At 42.3% G+C, this 23,259-nt stretch overlaps 1 protein-coding gene across 1 annotated transcript in view; it reads right to left on the reverse strand.

Annotated features, from left to right (window-relative positions):
* Positions 1 to 23,259, reverse strand: part of CLASP1 (cytoplasmic linker associated protein 1) — a 181,951-nt gene that overhangs the window by 104,285 nt on the left and 54,407 nt on the right. The window contains exons 7-8 of the mRNA XM_054176222.1: positions 22,839 to 22,936; positions 21,581 to 21,648 (exon numbers count right to left, since the gene is read on the reverse strand). Coding sequence (XP_054032197.1) covers positions 21,581 to 21,648; positions 22,839 to 22,936 — 166 coding nt within the window. The remainder of the gene's footprint in view (positions 1 to 21,580; positions 21,649 to 22,838; positions 22,937 to 23,259) is intronic.

The raw sequence follows: 23,259 nt of genomic DNA on the forward strand, positions 1-23,259 counted from the left end.
CAAGTGAGTCTCAACAATTGACTTTGATGCTGCAGCTGGTAATTTGAGTTCTTTGGCAACCATCCTGGTTTCTTCCATATGTTGTGTACACAGTAAACAAATTCCACAGCTGGAATTTCCATAAAAGAACAGTTTTCCCACATAAAGCTCTTTAATGTGTCAAATAAAGGTTAGCCAGGGTCAATTAGGAAATCATAATTTTCTAATTCTGGTGAGACAGATGAGTAAAATCTGGAATTCTATCCATTCCTCTGCTGCATTCTCCAATACCAGTTGACTAACCCCCAGACCACCTTACCCACAGGAAGAGCTAAACAAAGGGCTAAGGGCAGAGTAGTTGTGACCTCTGTCACTTTAAATCATAATTCAGGACTCAGTAAGATGTGGTAGAAGCTATGAATAAACATTTTTAGGCAGGCAAAAGATCTCCTCTGGTTCAAGGGCAAAGTCTGTCAAGTAAAAATGAAGGATGAATTTGCCTCGGGACTCAGACGCACAATCAAATCACTGCTGCTTAACAAGTAAGAAGACACCAGCTGAGCCAGAGGAACAACCCTTGTACTACTCTTAAGCTACATCAAATGCAAGCTAATATATTTCAACTTTGTCCTAGGGAAAGTTAAACCAAGCAGAATCACTGACATTTACTACAAAGAATGCAAACCTTAATCACAGCTCAGTTAGACACCTAACTCTGGATACAGCTATTACAGACATCACAAAACAAATACCTAAATGGAATTGGAGAAGTTAAAATACAAAGAGATTCCCATGCAAAAGCTGGGAAGGCTAATGGCAGAGAAAGTCTACCTTTGCCATTTTCAGCACCTCTGGGGGCAAAAAAAATAAAAAGTTTTATTTAAAAGGAAAACCACACCACCACAACCAAACAAGATTCATCTTCACAGTCACATCATCTCACAGATGATTCTGCCGGTTTAGCTGATGCAGAATAGGATTCAGACAAGGTGGCTAGCACCATCCTTGCTCAGAAAAGACTCTGAAACCATTAAGCAAAACATCAGCAGCAAATGTTGGAATCTATAGAATCATTGAATTATTTTGGTTGTGACAGACCTTTAAGACCATTGAGTCCAGCCATTTTCTAACTCTGCCATGTCTGGGGCTAAACCATGTCTCTTAGCACCACATCTACATATATTTTAAACACCTTTAGAGATAGGAATCCAATCACCTCCCTGAGCAGCCTGTTCCAGTGTCTGACAATCCTTTTAGTGAAAATGTTTCCTCTAATATCCAATCTAAACCTTCTCTGGTGTAACTTGAAGCTTTTGACTCTCATCCTATCACTTGTTACTGGAAAGAAGAGATCAACCCTCATTTCGCCACAACATTCTCTCAGGTATAAAACACTCCAGATCTTAAGGAATCTCCTATCTATGCAAAGAAAATTTCCACCCCAGTCTACAGGTTAACTAAACGCAACTAATTGCCATCTATACAGGACTTCTGATTTCACAGAAGCACACCTGCCTCTATGCAAGACTTGAAAGACGTCAACTAGTTAGAAACAAAAAGAAAACAAGACTTCATTGCTACAAGGAATCATTTTCTAGACCAGCTTGTGATCTCTCCTCTCCCTAAGGCAAGTCTGCCTGGCACGTCTCTCTTTCGCACATCTCTGACCCTGAAAGATCAGTGCATTGGTAATTCAAACCCATCAGACAGCAGCTTCGTTCCCCTTACACTGATTTGTCTGTCCTGTAGAAAGCTACTTCCCTTCACACATGACATTCACACTTTATTTCTAAATTGCAAGTCCTTATATACATGTAGTCCACATAAATACTCAGCCCCTAGAAACAGCTGTGCTGCCCCCTTTTCAGACAGCTGATCATGCCTTAAGCAGAAGTCACCAGAACTACAGACCCCACTGCACTACTGTTTCTGCTTTGTTAAATACTGTGTCAGATCATAAAGATAATCAATATTAATGTTAAAATCAGCAATTTCTACTTTTATCTTAGGGCAATTTGCCCTAAAACTTAAACTCACAAACCTTAAAATTGACGTGGATTGCCTAAATACTGAAATTACAAAGCGTGATAGCGGTCTTTTCAAGGGCAAACTTGCTCCAGCATCACCTATGCAGACCCCTCATCCTAGCAACTTTTCCTGCTAAATGTGAAGAGTCTACCAGGAAATTGAGGTTACTCTTATGAAGTTACCAACAGGCACCATCCATTCACATTCTAAGTTTGCTGGCTAATTTGGATTGAGGAGGAAAACAGTAATCAGATAAAGGCAGGACACACAACTAAGTGTTTTTACTGCCAGCACTGGAGTATTTGGTCTTGGTGTGGTCAAGCAACGCATATAACTAGGAAAGCAGCAGAGAAAAGATGAACTTTGATGTACATTGCCTCAATAAAGTTTGGGAGATGGAAACTAACAGATTGCTTTAATCCTGAACAGGCTGGTGAGACCCCACCTGAAGTACTGCATCCAGTTCTGGAGCCCCTGTTACAGGAAGGATCTGGTTGTGCTGGAACATGTCCAGAGAAGGGCCACGAGGATGATCAGAGGGCCAGAGCTCCTCTCCTGTGTGGACAGACTGAGAGAGTTGGGGCTGTTCAGTCTGGAGAAGAGAAGGTACTCAGGAGACCTTATTGTGGACTTCCAGTATCTTAAGGGGGCCTACAAGAAAGCTGGGGAGCTTTAGAGTGTCAGGGAGTGACAGCACTAGGGGGAAAGGAAAGAAAGAAAAAAAAAGTAGATTCAGATTGGATGTTGGGAAGAAATTCTTCACCATGAGGTTGGTGAGACACTGGAAGAGGTTGCCCAGGGAGGTGGTAGAAGCCTCATGCCTCGAGGTTTTTTAGGCCAGGCTGGATGTGGCTCTGAGCAACCTGCTCTAGTGTGAGGCATCCCTGCCCATGGCAGGAAGGTTGGAACTAGATGATCCTTGAGGTCCTTTCCAAACCCGACAATTCTGTGATTTTATGATCCTTTTCAATTTGTTCAGCAAACTAAATTAAGGTTTGCATCATTTTCTATGGCACCATTTTTACTGAGTATTTTTAGATTATTTTGTTGTTCTCTTCCCCTGACTTCACACACATACGCAGGAGAATAGAACAGAATCAACAAGGTTGGAAAAGACCTCAGAGATCATCAAGTCCAACCTATCACCCAACACCTCATGACTAACTAAACCACGGCTTCAAGTGCCACATCCAATCCTTTTTTGAACACCTCCAGGGACAGTGACTCCACCACCTCCCTGGGCAGCCCTTTCCAATGGCCAATCTCTCCTTCTGTGAAGAAATTCCTCCTCACCTTGAGCCTAAACTTCCCCTGGTGCAGCTTGAGACTGTGTCCTCTTGTTCTGGTTGCCTGGGAGAAGAGACCAACTCCCACCTGTCTAGGCAAAAAGGGATTATTTCCTTCAGAAAGGTGAGCCCATCCAGTGAACCCCCTGCAAGTTCCCACTCAAATACACGATGCTCTGCCATACACCCATGTACTACATGGGAGGGAAAAAAAAGGGGGGCAAGCCTAACTTCAAGGTTATTGAAGGCACTTTTTATCTCATGCCCTGTAAGGTGTCCAGACCCACCCAGGATTTACATTCCAGGGCGGGAACAGAAGAGAACAACACACCAAAGACTTGAAGTACTTGATCTGAAACACATTTTATTTCAGATTCAGAACCATGCCTCAAATCAGAGGTACATTACAAGGATGCACCAAGACTAAAATGACTGAAGTCTGCTTTCTAGCATTAATATTGAAAAGACCTTTTGAAGTATGACTGCTCCTTTTACATGTATCCAAAAGGAGTACATGAGTTGGGGTAATTAAAACAAAAAAGAGAGCCATTAGGGTTGCTTTACAGAGTAAAATCTAAAAAAGAAAGTAACAGTCCTTGTACAGCTCCATTTTACAAAAGCCTCTCACATGGATCACAGTATCACTAAGGTTGGAAGAGACCTCAAAGATTGAGTCCAACCTGTCACCACAGACCTCATGTCTAGACCATGGCACCAAGTGCCACATCCAAGCCCCTCTTGAACACCTCCAGGGATGGTGACTCCACCACCTCCCTGGGCAGCCCATTCCAATGACGAATGACTCTCTCAGTGAAGAACTTTCTCCTCACCTCGAGCCTAAACCTCCCCTGGTGCAGCTTGAGACTGTGTCCCCTTGTTCTGGAGCTGGTTGCTAGAGAGAAGAGACCAACCCCTTCCTGGCTACAACCACCTTTCAGGCAGTTGTAGAGAGCAATGAGGTCACCCCTGAGCTTCCTCTTCTCTAGGCTAAACAATCCCAGCTCCCTCAGCCTCTCCTCATAGGGCTTGTGCTCAAGGCCTCTCACCAGCCTTGTTGCCCTTCTCTGGACACATTCAAGTGTCTTGATGTCCTTCCTAAACTGAGGGGCCCAGAACTGGACACAGTACTCAAGGTGCGGCCTAACCAATGCAGAGTACAGGGGCACAATGACCTCCCTGCTCCTGCTGGCCACACTACTCCTAATGCAGGCCAGAAATGCGCAAATGTGGATGTGCAAAGCTATTCACTTATGTTATATACACTGGATAGCTTGTGTTAATTATTTCTACTACTGGGTGTAGCAGTGTCAAGAATCCAGGTGACACCAAGACATTCCTTCTGCTAGCTGAAAGAGACACTGAAACTGAACTTCAAATTACAAAAACTAGTTACAGGCTCTGAGAGTTTCATTTCTGAATCTTCAACTTCTGGATGTATCCATCTGGCTTTTCACAGTGACTCACAGCCCTGCAAGTACATCTGTCCCAAAGCACAGGCAACTTCAACCAGTTGTAAAAACTGTCTGAGACCAGAGACTCACTGTTTCCGTTTACTCATTCACCAAGTAAAGGAGTTTAAGAAGGAATTTATTATTAAATTTTAATATTGCTTAGGAGCAACAGTCAGATTCCAGACTGTTGTTTATGCATGTGCTTTATTACATTGTGACAAATCAGAAGCAGAAGTGACCATGCCAGTGTTATGCTACATGTAGCTAAGTGTTAATTACTCACTTTGACAGGCAGACAGGCAGGATTACTATCTATTGGCACATTAAAAAAGTCCTCACAAACTGCATGACTCAAACGCTATCAGGTATGGAAGTGGTAATAGCACAGAGGAGGTGTGAAAGTGGAGGCAGATACAAGTACCAAATTAGCAAGTTTTTATTATTAGCAGCTGTTTCCAGGCATTGCTGAGGCTTTCTGAAGAATCAGCATGAAGAACTAGCACCCCCCAAAAAAAATAGTATGACCAATTGACTACAGTTTATAAAGCTATGAAATGAAGGAAAATGGAGAAGTGTATCAGTAGGAATGTATCAGAAAAATGTCAGCAGGCTGGGTTGTAGAAGAAAAAGCCACATAAATCTTTCTCCAGCCCATTTAGTACCTCTTAGCATGCAGTACAAGCTGCTGGTACCTCGTTTCACCAAAAATAACAAGGTGCACTCGTGGGGCACTGCCATCTGTCAGCAGCTGTTACTGAAAACCAAATACAGTGAGGAAGAAAGCAGTTACTAGCACCCTGCCTCCAAAAGCAGCCAAGACTCAGAAGGCATCAGAATAAAATGTGAGGGAAAACAATGCCTTAACAAATCTCTAAATGCAAACTATATGCTCAATGTGTAGGTAAACCTTCAACATTTCTGCAGGTGGCAAGTAACAGTTACAACCTGAGGGGTCTGCTGGATGACTTTCAGAAGCATGAGCACTGACATCCTATATACTTGCAGGTATACCAGAAGAAAGAGACTTCTGTCTTGAGATAATTGTTTTCAAACATGGCCAACTGCTTTACCAACTATCAGTCTATTTGGAGAGAAAAAAGTATGGGGGCCTTCCAGAACACGAGAGCAAGATTGGCCTGGTTTATCTGAGGCTCACAAGTCAACCACTCAGGTCATTTGAGACACCTGAATCTTGCCTCCATTAAAGAGCACTTACTTTATTTCCAAGTAGCAATAATTATCATTTGGTCCAGAGTGGAACTGAATGGCTTGGGTACAGAAGGGCTATTTACTACTTGTACTGCTGTAGCAGCCTGAAGCCATCAGTGACCAGCAGCATCATGGGTCACTGGCTATCGGGCACAGTCCACCAGTTACCCAGATGTTGCCAAATACCAAATCCATGCTTAGGGCCTCCAAGCCAGCCAAGAAAGCCAACTCTGAAGCATTACCCTGCATATTAACCAGCGACCAAGGCAGACTTTCAGCTAAATCAATTGAGCTAAAAAGATTAAACTACGCTCACATTGCCCCTGTGCTATGGGTCTCTTCTTGGCACTGCTTAGTTTGAAGGAGTCTGTGAAGGGATAATGAGACCTTTGCCTCCAGCTACTATGGAGAGAAGAACCTGTACATCTCTTATGGAATTAAGGCATGTCCTGCATTTGAACTCCTCTCTGCGTGTCCCATTCTTGTTTATGCTCCACACCCAACAAGAATGGCTCCTTCATAATAAATGACTGAAAGGTCAACAAGTACCTTGCTAGAATAGAAAAACCCATAAATGAATGCCATTACAAATTAAGAGGACAAAACTGAGGTATTTCAACTTTCTAAATTAACATTTTAAATTAATGACAACAAAACAGCCTCAAGCCTGTCCAAGTCTCACTGCTGCAACCACCACCATGCTGGCAAACCATCTCGTTCTCTTTATTAACCATCTGTGCTTGCCTTTACTTAAATAAGAATTAGCAAACAGAGGAATTGGCACAGGTGAAACACAGCATGTGACAGACAACTATATGTTCACCTTCAGCTTCACTCCAGAGACTGAAAGCAAGAAAAATCAGGTGTTTTAACAGGGAAATGTGAATTTCAATACCACCTTTACATATTAGCATTCACAAGAAGTCAGTGTTCTAGTCAGGATCATTTTGAACTGTTTCTTTTGCTTTATTTCCCATGGAAACCTTCATGGGTCCCTGCTATTGCACTCCCTCCACTTCACAGCCTCAAGACTGAACTAATGATGCCTTCACTGAAAAGGAGAACAGAGGAGATAGGCCAGAGAACTTCTGTTCCCTTTATGGTTTATAGCAGTTTTTAAATATTAGAACCAGGATCCTACTAATTCCTGCTAGCATCTGGAACCTCTCTCCCACTAAGAACCACTGATAATTACTGCACTTCTGTGCAGTGGGTGGGTTTGTTGGCATCTTAATCAGTTAGAAAACATTTAAACCAGGCTTACTTACCTACCTTTTGCAAATATTATGAGGGAAGAGAGTAAAATACTTCAAACAGGACAACTTAAAAACATTTAGTCTTTCTATATGGAGAACTGGAATACAGAGCTCAGTCAGCAACAGAAAGCTCACCATTACAAGTAAAGGTTCAGAAGACTTCTGCAAAGAGTATTTTGAAGAATGGCATGAAGATTAAATGGCACAAACCAGCCTCACCTACTAATTTGTAGCAAGCTGTACTTCAGAAAAACATCCACATTTTGAAATCAAGCTTTATGATCTTAATATTAAAATCAAAGAACAATCTGCATCTTAATTCTTCCAAGTTGCTCATGTGCAAGTTGACAGCCACACTGATGACACACCAATAAAGCTAGAATAAAGTATTCTCACCCATTCCAGTATAACACCAAATCAGCAGAGGATGTACATTAAATTATACATGCAGTCATTGACAGAGGTGCCTCTGTTGTTGCTTGCAGGCATTTCATGCTGACGTTGGGTTGTGTTGTTAATTATGGTCACATTTTCTTCTGCCTTTAGCATTGTTACCACTCAAGTGCTCAGTAACAAACATCATTTCAAATGACACTGGCAATCTTTGCCATCAGCTTACTAAGGTGCACAGCTATGAAAGTACTAAGCAAAAAACACACAAAACAGTTTGATGACTTTGGAGATCTTGGATAACTATTGCCCCCTATAAATTAAAAACATGAGTAATTTCGGTTGGAAGGGACCTCTGGACATCAAGTGATTCAACCTCCTTTCTGTGGTAGTTTGGCTCACTGAGTCAGGAAAGCAAATGGAAACTATATTTACAAGCAGTAACCACACTGTACAATGGAATGCAATGAATATGTACAAATATACAGTATTTACAATATCATACAGGTTTTTACAGGCAGAAAACAGCACAGAAACCTCCCTGAACCTTCTAGGACCCCAAAAGGAGTGGGGGCAACTGCTCCACTTCCCCCTCAATCTCCTCCCCCTTTTCATCTAATTAGAAGAAAAGAGAAAGAGATGTTGGAGAGTTCTGTTAGCTCAAAATGTGTCATTAGTGCTCTTATCTCAAGGTTAGGCTGATAAGGTCCTTCTCCAGCAAAGCAGAGCAGAAGCAACCAGAGAGAAAGGAATGAATGAAAAAGAATGTGAGATTGTTAGAGTATGTCCCACACATCTGACCAATGAAATTCATTTACAATAATCTCACATTTTCCTTTTTATACCCAACTGTGAGTTGTTTGTACTTCTTCACTCTTCTGCTTGAAAATCTGCAGCTAACTTTTAAAGGCATAGCCTGAAACTGCCACACTTTCAAAAGCCAGGCTAACAAAGTTGTATTGCTCGGGGCTTCATTGAGCCAAGCTTTTACAAGTCTCCACGGATGGAGATCCTTGGGGCAACTTGCTCCAGTGTTTCATTCAGCAACCTCAAAGTGAAAAAAACCCAACTAAGTATAGTGCTGTTCCCTCAGTCCCTGTAGTACCTGAACTACTGGAGCCTGCATAAAACCCAGTGAGTACCATTTCCTGGAAAAGGTCTTATTTCTGATTCAGAGGTTTTCTGGAGTTAATGATCTGTGCATTATAGGTACAGAAATAACAAAATCATCAAGATTAAAAGTTCCAAAATTAAAAGATGAGTTGCTCAGTGTTTGTACCATGTGAGCTGTTTTCTTTTTTAACAGAAATCACTTCCATGCCATAAAGCAGCAGAGATCACCTGCTTTCAGAAATGGCTGGTAGTGTCATCAGTGGTCGAGGGCGCAGAGCACTATCAAATCTGGCTCAGGTATAGTCTTCATTTCAAACTGGTAGCACCCAGCATTTTCTTACCACGTGTAAGATATGCTGGTTTGGAGAGCTCTATAATCCAGCCTTCCCAGAAGGAAGCTGGTGGAAAGCACCAAACCATTTCCTCATGCATACACTAGAGGCCCAGAAGGAAATATCCTGCTGTAGCTGATGTAGCTCCCAGCCTGGTTTATACCAAAGAAATTGCTCCCCACAGTAATCAAGCAATCACCTCCCCCCATCACAAGTTTCAAACAAAATGCTAAATTGTCAGTCCTACTTTTAATGCCGATTAGCTACATAAAATAAAGGTTTCATGTTTACCTCAACAATCCACCTCTGTCACAAAGCTCCTCAGCATCTCCCACACTCTCAGGCAACAGAGTGCATAGCAATGCTTGTACCACACTGCTATGAACATGAAACAGTTTGAACAAATATAGGGACAAGGCTGATTTAGGGCCCATGATAATAAATGGGTTTCAGGAAGCAAAATGAAGGTGAGCATAATGTACATGCACAAGGCCCAGCCCAGCCCCAGATCCTTGGGAGAAAGGCTGCTGTGGTGAGCCAAGATCCAGCACATCACAAAGGAAACAAATACACACCACAAAAAAAACACAACAACCAAAAACACATCTGAGGAAAGCACTAGAAACAAATATGGAGCTTCTTAAGGAGGAAGGGACAGAGTAAGTGTCAGTGAGCTGGTGCATAAACATTTTGCCTGTGGAAGCTTGGGATCAGATCTTATTTAAGTCTCCAGTGAAAAGGAGCGTGATTGTCTCTCCACATCACAGCAGCTCTGTGTGATTAGAAATCTCTGCAGATTCAGCTCCTGCTCAGCACAGAGCTCAAACAGCAGGAGCATAAATTGGAGCTGAAGTGCACTGGCAGAGCTGCAGCAGTGAAGAAGCATGTCCAGCCCTGCCTTTTCAGGGCTGGCTACAGGACTGCCCCTGCTCCCTCCTGCTCCCAAGCAAGAGCTGGGGGCGTGGGAGTCAAAGGGAGAAATATAAATGATGAAGGAACAAAGTTAGGCCCATTCTTCATAAAGCAGATCTAATTAGAAATGTCAAGTCTCATTATGAGCCAAAGCTCCAGTAGATAGGAGACCCATTACTCAGGAGAGAGGTAGGTGGAAGACATGCATCATTTCTTAATGATGCACACATCCTTCCTCCACCCATACCCCACCCAAAGTGAACGTGCGGGTGGAGGCAGCACCAACACTGTAAGAGCCAATGCCAAGTGCATACAGGAAACACTGGGGGAAGCAGTGCTAACACTGTTTCACACATAAAATTTCTATTTTCCCCTTCCCTCTGAAAGACTAGGAGCAATCACCCAGAACAGGGCTTTTATAACAGAGTCAAACAACAATTTACAAAGGACCCTGCTCCTTTCTCATTGGAATCATTAGAAAGAGTTCATTAACATCTCAAGTGGAGTAGATTTGGGCCTCCTAAATAAATAAATAAGACTGTACATTTATCTTTCCTACTTCTACATATAAGCATCCAAAACTCTCTATGAAACCCAATCCTGGTCACCAAAGCAAATCAGGTATATTTTCACATTTATTGGATGTTAGCATCTACATCTAGTACCAGAAACTTCCATATCAAGCATCTAAAGGACTTTCACAGTGCCCTGATGAACTCTGAATGCAGGCAGGCCAGGTCTGCCACAGGAAAAGGCACAGGAATTAAAATATAGTTGCTAGAGGTTTGCCATTCTTGAGAAAAGCAGTCGAGGTGACACCGCAGTGAGTGAAGGTATTTCTTTCTCCCTCTGTAGCGCATTGTTCATGCTAAAAATTCACCTGGCTTGACTCTGAAGACCAACTGCAAAGCAGCAGCCATTAGCAGCTCTCCTGATGAAGATTTGGCTACAGCAAGCTCCCTGCAGGGCACACAGGGTGTAAACCAAGCCAGGAATATTCAGGGATGTCTGCAGTTTTGGGCTTCAGGGGAATAAACAAGAAAGAGATTCAAACTGCTTTGCACAGTGCAACAAAAGGATTCCTTTGAGAGAGCAGCAGGGCAGAATTAATTCCTACAGCATGCAGAAGAAACCCAGTCATTATACAGTATTTGCTGTCTTAATACTACAGAAATAGGACACTTTTACTTATTATAGCTTGTTTTTGTCCTATTCACATCACTATATCTGAGCTACAAACAAAATACTTCAGCCAAACATAATGAAGGAGGAAGGCAATGTAATACCAGACCAGAGCCAAGTAGGGACAGTGCATTAACTGTACTTCCCACTGGAGTAACAAATCAGCACTTGTCCCCTTTTCACACCCCCAACTCGCACGGCTGTGACTGCAGTTATTGTTCCACTTCTCTATGTTAAAACTGGACACACCATCTGTATTAGTATGTCTTTCTCAGAAATTGATTTAGCAGTCTAATCTCATCCAGCTTGAGGTCAATGATCTGAATGTGAAAAGTGCCTAGATAGGAGAAGACTTTCAAGAATGCAAGCATTTGCTCTTAGATTTAACCAAGTGCTCTTCAGTCAAGACACATGAATAAAATCTTATGGTTATGGAAGCTGCAGCTAATGTGGTTATACTATACATAAGCTGTTCTGCCAAGGTAGGGATACTCTTCACCAACAGCAAAAGACATCTCACGTACTTTTACTGCCCCTAAAAGCCTTTCCTGGAGTTCACCAATTGCCTTAGAGTGACTGCTGTCCTCAGAGGCTACTAATTACAGCAGCTAAACTCAGTTCATTTGAAACATGCTCAACCTGAAAACAAATCTCAAATCAATGAGAGCAGCTGCACAAGAATTCAAAGTGTTCCACCACAGAAATTTTCTCTCTCCTACATGCAGTCTTTGGCCACCACTGCAGCTGACGATTAAAGACAGCAATTTAATTTTAACTGGGACAGTGATTCTATATAAAAACAGCCCAGAGCATTCAGTTATAAAAAGCATCAGGAGACTAGTCTCAAGAAGCCAGCACCCAACTAACTTACAAAAAGGGGGAAGGAAGAACCACACTCTTTCACTATTTTGTGTAGAGACTGAACCATTTGTGAGCCTCAGACCAAGTTTCCTACATCAAGAACACTTGTCATTCTTTCCATAGTAATGGGACACATTCAGTTGTGCTCACTGAAGTACTGCACTGTGCTTCCCCATCAAGTGTTGAAGCCACCATATGAAATAGATGAACACAACCCAAACAATCTTTGTGAATCTCCAGAATATACAACTATGGGATGCTTTTCATTCACACCAGGTTGCCCTTTGTGTGCCGGTCTGCCTTTAAGGATATTTGAGTAGTTTGTACTCCCATCTCTCAAAAAAATTGTTGAGAATTAAAAGTTTGACTTAAAAATTTCTGCTACATTCACAATAATCACATGCAGACACATCTGTGAATCATCCTATTGATAAATTTGCCCCTGGAAGATGTTGTGCACAATAAATGACAAAGCTAACTTATCAGAAACGTGAGATTTGGAGTTAGTCCTTCTACATGAAAATGTCACTGGAGTTAACCTTGATCCCTAAACTCTTTCTGACAAAAGATCTACGAAGGAGACCCAGCTGGGCAAAGCAGCACAAGCTACCAGGATACTGGTCCAAAGATTTTTAAAGACAGTGACCACTGCATATTTTTGGCTTTGTTTACAGCTTAAACCAACATAACACTAAAAGGCATGACAGAAATTGGAGGAAAAGACCACAGCAGAGACAACAGCAACACTACTAAGCATTACTAAAATGCAGTTTTACCAGATGGCACTGTGGTTTCCCCACAGGAATGGTGTAGCATCTTTTCTGGACTGAACCAACGTCTTTGCAACACGTTCCAAGTTGCACATGTTCTCAAAGACAACTTTCGAGGTCACTCACATGTAAATGGCACTTTTATCAAAGGGCAGGAAGAGAACTGCAAGACCCTGCATAAAGAAACTCTTCTGCAGAAGTGCAGAATATTCATGCATATAACTCCATCAGTGTTAACAGAACTGTGCACGTTAATGTTTTGCTCCTGAGCTCCACCCTGAACAGCATCATGTCACCTGCCTCCTCCTCTAGCTTACACGTTGTGCACTTCTGTTGGAAATGCTATGGAATGCAGCAGTAGAGAGGTTCTGCTTGGTTACACCAAAACTTTTATATAAAAGTCTCGAGAGATTTGGGAAACAACAACACACACACAAAGTAACTCTGGTCTACTCCCTTCTTTGTGAAGGAATCCTGGAGTCAAGGTCAAAGTACTTTGGATTCAGTCCAGAAGACACAGTAGCACTAGCAGCTTACTTTTCTTCTGATATTTGCTACTACCACAGTTGTCAACTGATAGTGACCTGGAGATCAGACATTTCCAGATAAGACCAGCTGGACTGTGGCCCCAGGCTCTTCATTCCACTTGCTGATCTTTCTAAGCTGAGAAGTTCCCAGCATGATGAAATCATCATGCTTCATTAACAGCAACAAACATGTGCTTGTTTTCTTTAGTAAGCAGTTAAGTACATTAATTATTTAACACAATTCCAACTTTGGAAAAACAAGAGATTATTCGCAAAGCCTCTTCTGACCTGGGCAGGAGGAGCCAGAGTGAAAAGGTCTCAGCTGTAAACAGTGATACTGTCCAATGATACATGATGCAGTGCACAGTGAGAAGGAAAACCAGCCTAAGCAGTTTTCGGTGTTTTGTTCCTGGAGTTGGGAGGCTTATACTGTTTATTCACATGTAACATCACACACGTGTATCCCATCTCCTCTGAAAACACATGGAATATTTGCCTTGGAAGAGTATTGTGAAGCCAGAGCATTCCAAAAGGACCCAAGCCCTTAAAATGAAGAACTGCCCATAAAAATAGCATACTGTAACATGTAGTATCAATTCCACAGCTTTCAGTTTGCCCAGGTGATTTCCACCTTCCAACCCATGATGAAGGGAGCTGCCAATTAACTTGCAGCTTAAGACAGGAAACATCAATACAAACCCACAGTCTATAACACTCAGTTAATGACAATCTCAGACTTCCTAAATTTAGTCTACTCCATCCACAGTGTAATAAGGATTTCAACAGGACAAACAGACTGAAAAGAGAGAAAACAGGGAAGAAGAAAAAGAGAGGCAGCTTTTGCAAAGATGGCTTACAGAAATAATTCCCTCTGAACGCTAAGACGAAAGGCAGCCTTCTGATGCACCAATAACAAATGCAATGCATGCTTCAATCTTGTAAATTACTTCTCCCCCAGCCTCTCTGACTTCCACAGATCTGTTCTGTTACAGAAACGCAGTTAAACCCCAGCAATGCAGAAAGCCCTGCAATGTCTCCATTTGGCACGTTCTTGGAACCGTGATGCAACATTAATTGGAAACTCGTTATAACCAATTTAAACCTTACCAACTGATGCTGCAAAAGGAAACAGTTCAGAAATTAAAGCCCCAATCACCACTCCAAAACATCACAGACAAGGAAAGGTATCTGAAAACACCTGCTCTTCACCTGTCACAACCTATTCTGTTACCTTACATACACATTCTCTTCCTTCACCCTGTCAAACAAATAATTTCTCATATTCTATAGAAGCTTAAATTAAGCTTGATGCCACTAGCCTACAGATGCTTACAGGCTATTTATTAACATTCCACTTTTACTGCAACATTCCTTCAGTCTCTTCACACCATTAAAAAGAAATATAACAGGCAAACATTCAGACATTAACAAAATAAACCCACCCATCCTTATGGCACATTTATTAGCACCTACCTTTCCCTGTAGTCATTATCTGCAGTGCCTGTGAGATACTGGGGAGGAGCACTGTACTCCAGGAGCAGCCCTACATGTCTCTCAGCAACTTACCCACCAGCAAACTCCCCACCCTCCTAAACGACTACTCTCTGTGACCTAGCAGAGATTTCCACCTCTCCTCCAAAATAAAAGCCTCCTCAGCACTCAGCTGAAAGCCAAGTGTCCTCCCTATGCCTGCTTGCTCACATCCCTTCCTTCTAAATTTGGGACCTGAAATTCCAGGAGGCACTAATGTGCTTACCTACAAAGTTGTGTAACAGAAAGGGAGCAGAGCTCACCTTGTCCACCTTCTACAAGAATGTACTATCAGTTAATAGCAGTCATTCAAACATCACTCAGACACGGATGCTTCCCCAGACCCAATGCAGGTGAAGGGGCATTTCCTTGCTTTTATGCCAGAAGAATGCTCCATGAAACAATTTTTCTATTTCATTTTCCATTCCAACTTGAAAACTGGAGAAAAAGACATTGTGGAAATTAAATTCACAATGTATGAATAAAGCAAAGCATAGTGAAGCATTTGTTGGTTCAAAACCTGTGTTCTCTCACAGATAGATACTCCTTCCAGTCTGCAATTCTGCTGCTTGGATGTGTGTTGACAAGCAAACAATATTCCATCTACAGATGCATGGCAAGTCTTGGCAAATACAGGTGATTTTTTCCTCCATAAAGTATCAAAACATAATTCAGTCTCTCAGATTTATTACCAGCAAAACACAGAGTTCTAGAATAGGTCTAGGTTCCATCTCATTGTCTCCAAGTTGTCTATATACAGAATTAATTCAGCAAATATCGTATTTACCTTAAGCAGTAGTTCAGATACAGAAGTGTTTCTACTCAAGAGCAAACACAGCAACACTTTCTGCACAGGCTTTCAGTAACTGGAATTATCACATGTTATTTTAGCATTGTTTTAATTAACCTGCTTACTCTTAGAACAAACAGTAATTGAGACAGGCAACTACTGAAACTGCATCCTTTTCTCACCTTATCCTGTGCAAACATCCATGGGGAAGAGATCTCAGCTCCAGACTTATGGCTTTGAGACCTCCTGCTTTGATTGCCCTGCAACCCAAGATCACCTCCACTGTCCCTAAATTTGCTCTCCTAAGAAAAGTCAAAATTCAGCAGACAAGAAAGCTAACTCTCTCCACCCACAGGTAGCATACTGGCACACTACCACAGTTACTCCTGCACACATCAGTACAGAAGCATCTCCCCCCAAAAATGTGTGACTTATGTTAGAAAAAAACAAAACAAGAACAAACTTTAAATCAAAGAATGTCATATTATAGCACAATGATCAGGAGCCTGAAAAACACACCAAAATGTTTTGGTTACTAATAGCTTTGGTGCGAGTTATCATTTCCTATTAGCCTCTATCTCTCAGTACATCACTTATCCTTTCTTAACCTGTCCTGAAACTTGGCTATAAAGGCCTTTGGAGTCCAGGTGTAATGCAAAGTCAGTTCAAATCCAAGGAAGACTGTACACTTTAAGTTCAGGTCCTTCCAGACAATGCCAAGGAAACCCATGCAGCATGAATTTCTGAAGTCTTTTTATGCCCAGTAGCCTCTCTGTGTATCACATCCAGCTAAAGATCATCACATAATGCCAGATGAAGACAGCAGCTGACTAGCTGGCAATTACTGACTCTTTCATGCTGAAAATGTATTTGTCCCCAGGGAATAAGACATCTGCATAATTAGCAAAAGCAGTTACACAAAATAATTAGTTTGCTGAAAGCCCAAATAGGGGAAAACTATAATTTTTGCTTCAAGAGGCTGACTAATTATATGCCAAAAAAACAAAACAGATACACTGAGAATCACAGAGAAATCCAATGTGGATTTTAACTTCATATTCTAGCTATAAGGGCTGCTGGTAACCTAGCAACAAGCAGCATACTTCAGCATGCCAAAACCTCCCTCTGACTTAATGAAACACCTCAGATTACTATGCAAACCTCCCCCACACCACTATACATTTGCTTCTTGTATTACTAAATGATAAAGACAAAGCCTAGCACACCAAAAAAGAAACATCAAACAAGATCAAACTTGAAGCAGCACTAATGGAGCACAGTATAGAAAGATAAGTAAGACACATTAATATTTGCAATCTGATTAGAGCTGATTCATTAGATTTATTCATGAGAACAGAAAATGTTCTATACCTGGGAAAGTGTGATATAGCTTCAGTTAACCTTTGCATTTCAGAGGCATGCATTAAACCTGAACAATGGAAAGTCCTTCCCCAAGCACCTTTTCTAATAGATTTGTGTTTCTCCCTGGGGAACCACCAGTTAAGAAATCTGTAACAATTTATAGCAGACTTGCTAATCTCCAAATTACTCCTGATACTCAAATAATGCTGCTGCAATTGCTTTCTCTTCTTGAATCCTCAGTGAGCTGGTAGAGGAAACTGCTACCCCAACAAAAAGTTTTGGAGCCAAGAGATCAGTTTTCATCTCTGACCAGTTGTTTTGCTGTATGTCACCATTTCAGAAGTCACAGTTGCCTTCCCACCTGCCCAGTACCACTACATTCTGCAGTAAGTCAGATTTGACAGCCACTTTCAAGTCTTGCAGCAAGCACAACTGCAGTGCTCCCAGGCCAGTGTAGAGTTATGAGTGCCTTTAGCCAACAGCTTGCTCTTGGGTTACCTACTTGAGCTACCCATCAGAAAAGTACAGATTCACCATATTCATTCTTAAGACTACAGGGGGAAAAAAAGTTAGAATTAATCTTTTCTAGTAAGCTGGGAAGTCATGATATAGCTTCAGATAACCTTTCCATGCAGGGCATGCATTAACCCTGAACAACAGACAGCCCTCTCCCCTGTTACTTTTCAGCTAGGTCTCTTCCATCACCAGTTCACAGCTGACACAAGTAACTGCTCAAGGCAGAAAAACCAGCACAAAGGAGCTGATTCTGCTCGTTGCACAGCACCATTTTATGCTGACAAGGGCTTACAGACCACAGGTTGGATAAGCATTTGTCAGTCTGTCTCCCAGAACCTCTGGGACAGTCCTGTAGCGTGTGTAGAGCTAGAAACAGTACAGGCCAGCTACAGAGAGGGACTAACACCAGCTTTTAAGACAAGGTACACTTGCACTATATTGTCTGAAGTCATCTGATCCAGGCCATAGAACACGAAAGTTAAAGCATTAGTGGTGTGTTCACCCAGTTGAGTTAAAATCTAAAAGAAGTGGTATTAATAAGAGCTAGACATTGGATAATCAATACTATGCCGTGCCACACTCAAAAGGATTACACAAGACTGAGGCATCTATTTCCTGAGAAAGGCAAATCATCTGGCTGTGCAATATTCATCACCATCTTCCCTGGTGAATCTGACAGCTACTGCAAGTGTCACATTTGTTCAAAAGCTACAGGAGGCGTCAGGGACACAAGGAACCTGACAAACACACCTTGTCTTTAGGCCATGATAAATGTGTGACCATGGGTGAAGGTAAGCCACCTCCACTGGCTAACACCTCCTTGAAAAGATAAATGGAAAGATGCACAGAGATGTTGATACATTAGATATGGTGAGCAGGTATGCTGTACTTGTTGCTTCCCTGCCCTCCAGGCACCGTACAACAAGCCACTATGGGAAACTGAAGACTCTTCTCAAATTCACACAAAAAGATATTAATATTCTCATTATTAGCCTCACAAATGAGAACTACTTTTTAATTCATTAACCCATGAAACCACAGATATTTATTGTTAGGGAAGATGAAAATGTTCTAGCAAAGCCAGGCAAGATCCTATCCTTTCCATGCCTTATCCTCTTTGACACCTTAACACTCCTCCAGTCTCCCCAACATCTTTTTTCCCAGGCTACTTTTTTGTCTCAGTGCCCACACAGGAGATTCAATGGAGCAGAAATGCTAAACACATTTAGGGATTGCATCCAGCCACAGTGCAATCAAGGACAGTGAGCCATCAGCAGATCAGGTTAAGCAGAGCGAGGCAGACAGGAGTGCTTGTGTCTGGAAGCACAAAAATCCTGTCAATGGAGTCAAGGACACAAGATGGGGCATGTAACAGCTCAGGCACAGTCTATGCAAGAAACTTAACATCTTTAAATAGAACAGAATAGAATTAACCAGGTTGGAAAAGATCTTTGAGATCATCGAGTCCAACCTATCATCCAACACCATCTAATCAACTAAACCATGGCACCAAGCACCCCATCCAGTCTCTTCCTAAACACCTCCAGTGATGGTGACTCCACCACCTCCCCAGGCAGCCCATTCCAATGGCCAATCACTCTTTCTGTGAAGAACTTCTTCCTAACATCCAGCCTAAACATCCCCTGGCGCAGCTTGAGACTCTGTCCTCTTGTTCTGGTGCTGCTTGCCTGGGAGAACAGACCAACCCCCACCTGGCTACAACCTCCTTTCAGGTAGTTGTAGGCAGCAATAAGGTCTCCTCTGAGCCTCCTCTTCTCCAGGCTAAGTAACCCCAGCTCCCTCAGTCTTTCCTCATAGGGCTTGTGCTCCAAACCCCTCCCCAGCTGTGTTGCCCTTCTCTGGACACATTCCAGCACCTCAACATCTTTCCTAAACTGAGTGGCCCAGAACTGGATGTAGTACTCGAGGTGTGGCCTAACCAGTGCTGAGTAAATTTGCCAAAACAGCGACAGAAGGAGTATTAAAAGAAAAAATAATTCTCAATGAAGCCTTAATCTATCAAATTTAATACATATCATTGCACTTACTAAAAATCAAAGCAAACCTTCCCCCCCCCCCCCCCCAAAACCCAGTTCTTATGGAATCTTTCATTGGTAATTGTAAAACAAATTGCTTGCTTTCTTGGGAAGAGATGGCACTAAAAATTGTCTTCCCAGAAGAAGTCATCTCCATTGTCCCATCTTGCTTCTTTTGACATCATCTGCAGTGCCAGCAGCCTTAAATCATATCCCAGCATGAGTCAGGATGTTCAGTCTAGAGCCTGGAACAATCTCTCCAAAGCCAAGGATTAGCAAGTGATGTCTCTGCTACTGCCCTGGGATGCGTAGATGTTAAAATGACTGCACAACTAAAACTTACATTGCAAAGAAATTAACTTCAGTTTCTTGCTCTCACTGAAGCTTGGTCTTGCATGGATCTCACCTATTTAATACTAAACATTCTTCTAATCTATTTGTCACATACCTGATTTTCTACTCTGATCAGCTTCATTTAGAGTAGAAAAATCCTCTGTAAACTTAGTTTAAATTTGGCTAGGAGCACATAAAGCCCCAAAAGCCTTCCCCTTCCTCCTAGAAAACAAATCCAACAGAAATCCCAACCACAGTCATCATCCCACCACAGCATTTGTTTAAAAATAGCAATACCCCTCACCACAGAGCACAAGTTTGCCTCCTTGAATTCCAGACAACAGCCACCTACGTAGTACAACGACATACACAGAATCTACTACTTTTCTTTTTCCCGAGTGCATTCTGCTCCACTGCTTGCAAAGCAGAAACTTTACCTTGGCCTAGGCCAAGTGGAAAGCAGAGAAGCTAGATCAGCAGTAACCGTGTTTCAGATTGAGTTAGGATTGCAGAACGAACACTTGGAGACTGCAAACCATAAGATGCTTGCCAAAGGATTAAATATGTACTTCCTCACCTTTGACAGAAGTACAAGCACATCTGTTTATCAACAACGCTTTCTTGCCACCATGAGCCTCATACACCTATACACATAAACTTAGGAAATGAAAACCCACAATCCCTGAACAATGTAAGCTTTAAAAGGAACACTGCTACATGATTGTGTACATTTCATGTGCTATTTAGGGCATTTAATTGAAAACACTTCTCAAATTTCTATTTAACTTACCTCGTGAACCATTTAAACAGATGCACACGGACTTGAGAACTGATAGACTGTTTCCCTAGTGACACTAATGAAACTCAAGAGGAAAAGAAAAGGACAGCTCTAACACCACCTTCTGTTCTCACAACTTGAACTTCATTATCATAGAATCAACAAGGTTGGAAAAGACCTCAAAGATCATCAAGTCCAACCTGTCACCACAGACCTCATGACTACTAGACCATGGCACCAAGTGCCATGTCCAATCTCCTCTTGAACTCCTCCAGGGATGGTGACTCCACCACCTCCCTGGGCAGCACATTCCAATAGCTAACAACTCTCTCAGTGAAGAACTTTCTCCTCACCTCGAGCCTAAACTTCCCCTGGCACAGTTTGACACTGTGCCCTCCTGTTCTGGTGCTGGCTGCATGGGAGAAGAGACCAACCTCCTCCTGGCTACAACCTCCCTTCAGTTTTAGACAGCAATAAGGTCTCCCATGAGCCTCTTCTTCCCCAGGCTGAACAATTCCATCTCCCTCAGCCTCTCCTCATAGGGCTTGTGCCTCTCACCAGCCTCGCTACTCTTCTCTGGACGTGTTCAAGAGTCTCAATGCCCTTCTTAAATTGAGGGTCCCAGAACTGGACACAGGACTCAAGGTGTGGCCTAACCAGTGCTGAGTACAGGGGCACAATGACTTCCCTGCTCCTGCTGGCCACGCTATGCTTGATGCAGGCCGGGATGCCATTGGCCTTCTTGGCCACCTGGGCACCTTGGCCACCTGACCCTTCTAGAAAACCAGAGCAGATTAGCTAAAGATCAATCAACCCTGCTGCAAAAGTTACGTGTGGATCTCTGAACAACCACCCAACGCTTGCTCTGTGTCCATTCCAATGCCTCACTGAGTGATAACTGCTAAAACCACCAAAAAGAGTACAAGTACTTCTACTCACCACCTGAATTCTGGATCATGTTTCCAGACTTTTGGACCTCATCAAACTTTGTAAAGATTACATTCAACCTGTTTGAAAGTTAAAGAAATACACAGTGAGCAGCTGGACTCCATTCTTTTGCAGGGATCTTCCAATTTAAGATGTTAGAGGACAAGTTGTGTTGGACAACTTTTGTCTGACTCGTGGTCATCGAGAGCACTGCCCAAAATGTTGACATGGAGAGAAGTTATTTTAAAATCAATAAAACCATCACAACATGAAACAGCCAGTAAGCAAAACTGGGAAATAAGAGATAGGATTCAAAGCCCTACATTACTGAAGAGGGAGGTGCATTTCCAGTTCATTATCACTTGGCCTATTTTAACTGTTTGCAGAAATGCCACAAAAAACAGCCCTGAAAAAACAAACTGCACACAACATTTGTCTTTGACCCTGGCACTTCTTTCCCATTTATGTCAAAGGCCTGGTGGAGCAGAAGATTCTTATCAGATCTAATTATTCCTTCCCAGAGAGTTTATTACTTTAAGCCACAGTGACAGCTGATGTTTTCACTGCAGAACAAGAGGCGATGGTCCTGCCCCCACAGGCATACACCCCACTTCTGAAACAACCTCTTCCCTCCTCCCTCTGTGCTTTGACAGGCTGCCATCTATTCCATCCTCAGGTCCAGCCACGCTCCACTCTGCAACACAATGGGGGTCACAGCAAGATGCAGGGTAGTTTCCTAACCACACTTGAAGCACAGGAAGAGCATTTTGGTTTGGGTGTGGGTGGTTTGTGGGGTTTTTTAATAAAACCTTGGAAATGATGATACTGACCATAAGGGCTTTTCTTTATGACAGCCTTCTAAGTTGCATAAGCACAGGCTAATCTGAGGTGTCCTCTTTACACACACAGAGAACACAGGAAAAGCAACCACATTAAATCTTAAATCAGTTAACGAAGCGTCTGCAATGATTGTCTTCGTTTTCCAAAGATGTTGTGGCATACTTGGGCAAAGGTACAGGATCCACATCAAGTGAAAACTGAGTTCAGTGTTCATAGGATGAACAAAAATACCAAAGCAAATGAAAACAAACAAACAAAATCCTACAACCAAGCAAACAAAAACCACATTAAAAAAAAGAAAAGGGGGAAAAAAACCCCACCAAATAACAAAACAAACAAAAAACCCCACCCCAATAACCACCAGTCCCAGGAAAAGGTTCAGTCTTGCAGGTCCAAAACCAGTGAAGACATAAGGATAGTCTCAACTCACCGAGATTGGGGTAGTCCTTTTTTACTGAGGTCAGCCCTTACACGTTCACCAACGTGTCTGTAAATTTCAACAAGGCTGTTTATTGCTGCATCTCGAACCTGAACAGGAGAGATGGGGGGGGTGGAAATCAATCATGTTTGTTTGTAATAAATTAAACTCTGCTCTACATCAGAGAAAGCAATTTGCATATTTCTCAGCAACAAGAGTTGTCACTATAGACATTTACCACACAGCTCACGAAGGAGCACCCAGCCCTGCATTTCAGATATTAGCAGCATCAGCAGGTCTAACTTAATTGGAAAGGTCGTCAAGACATTAGTTGAAAGGTTCCTACATCAGGAGCTCAGCTGCATTTACCAAACTCCACCCACTGCGTGCAATAGCTACATTCACAGAGGCAAAAAAGCATGGAGAGAGACAT

This window comes from Dryobates pubescens, chromosome 2 (assembly GCF_014839835.1).
Source record: "Dryobates pubescens isolate bDryPub1 chromosome 2, bDryPub1.pri, whole genome shotgun sequence".
NCBI lineage: Eukaryota > Metazoa > Chordata > Aves > Piciformes > Picidae > Dryobates > Dryobates pubescens.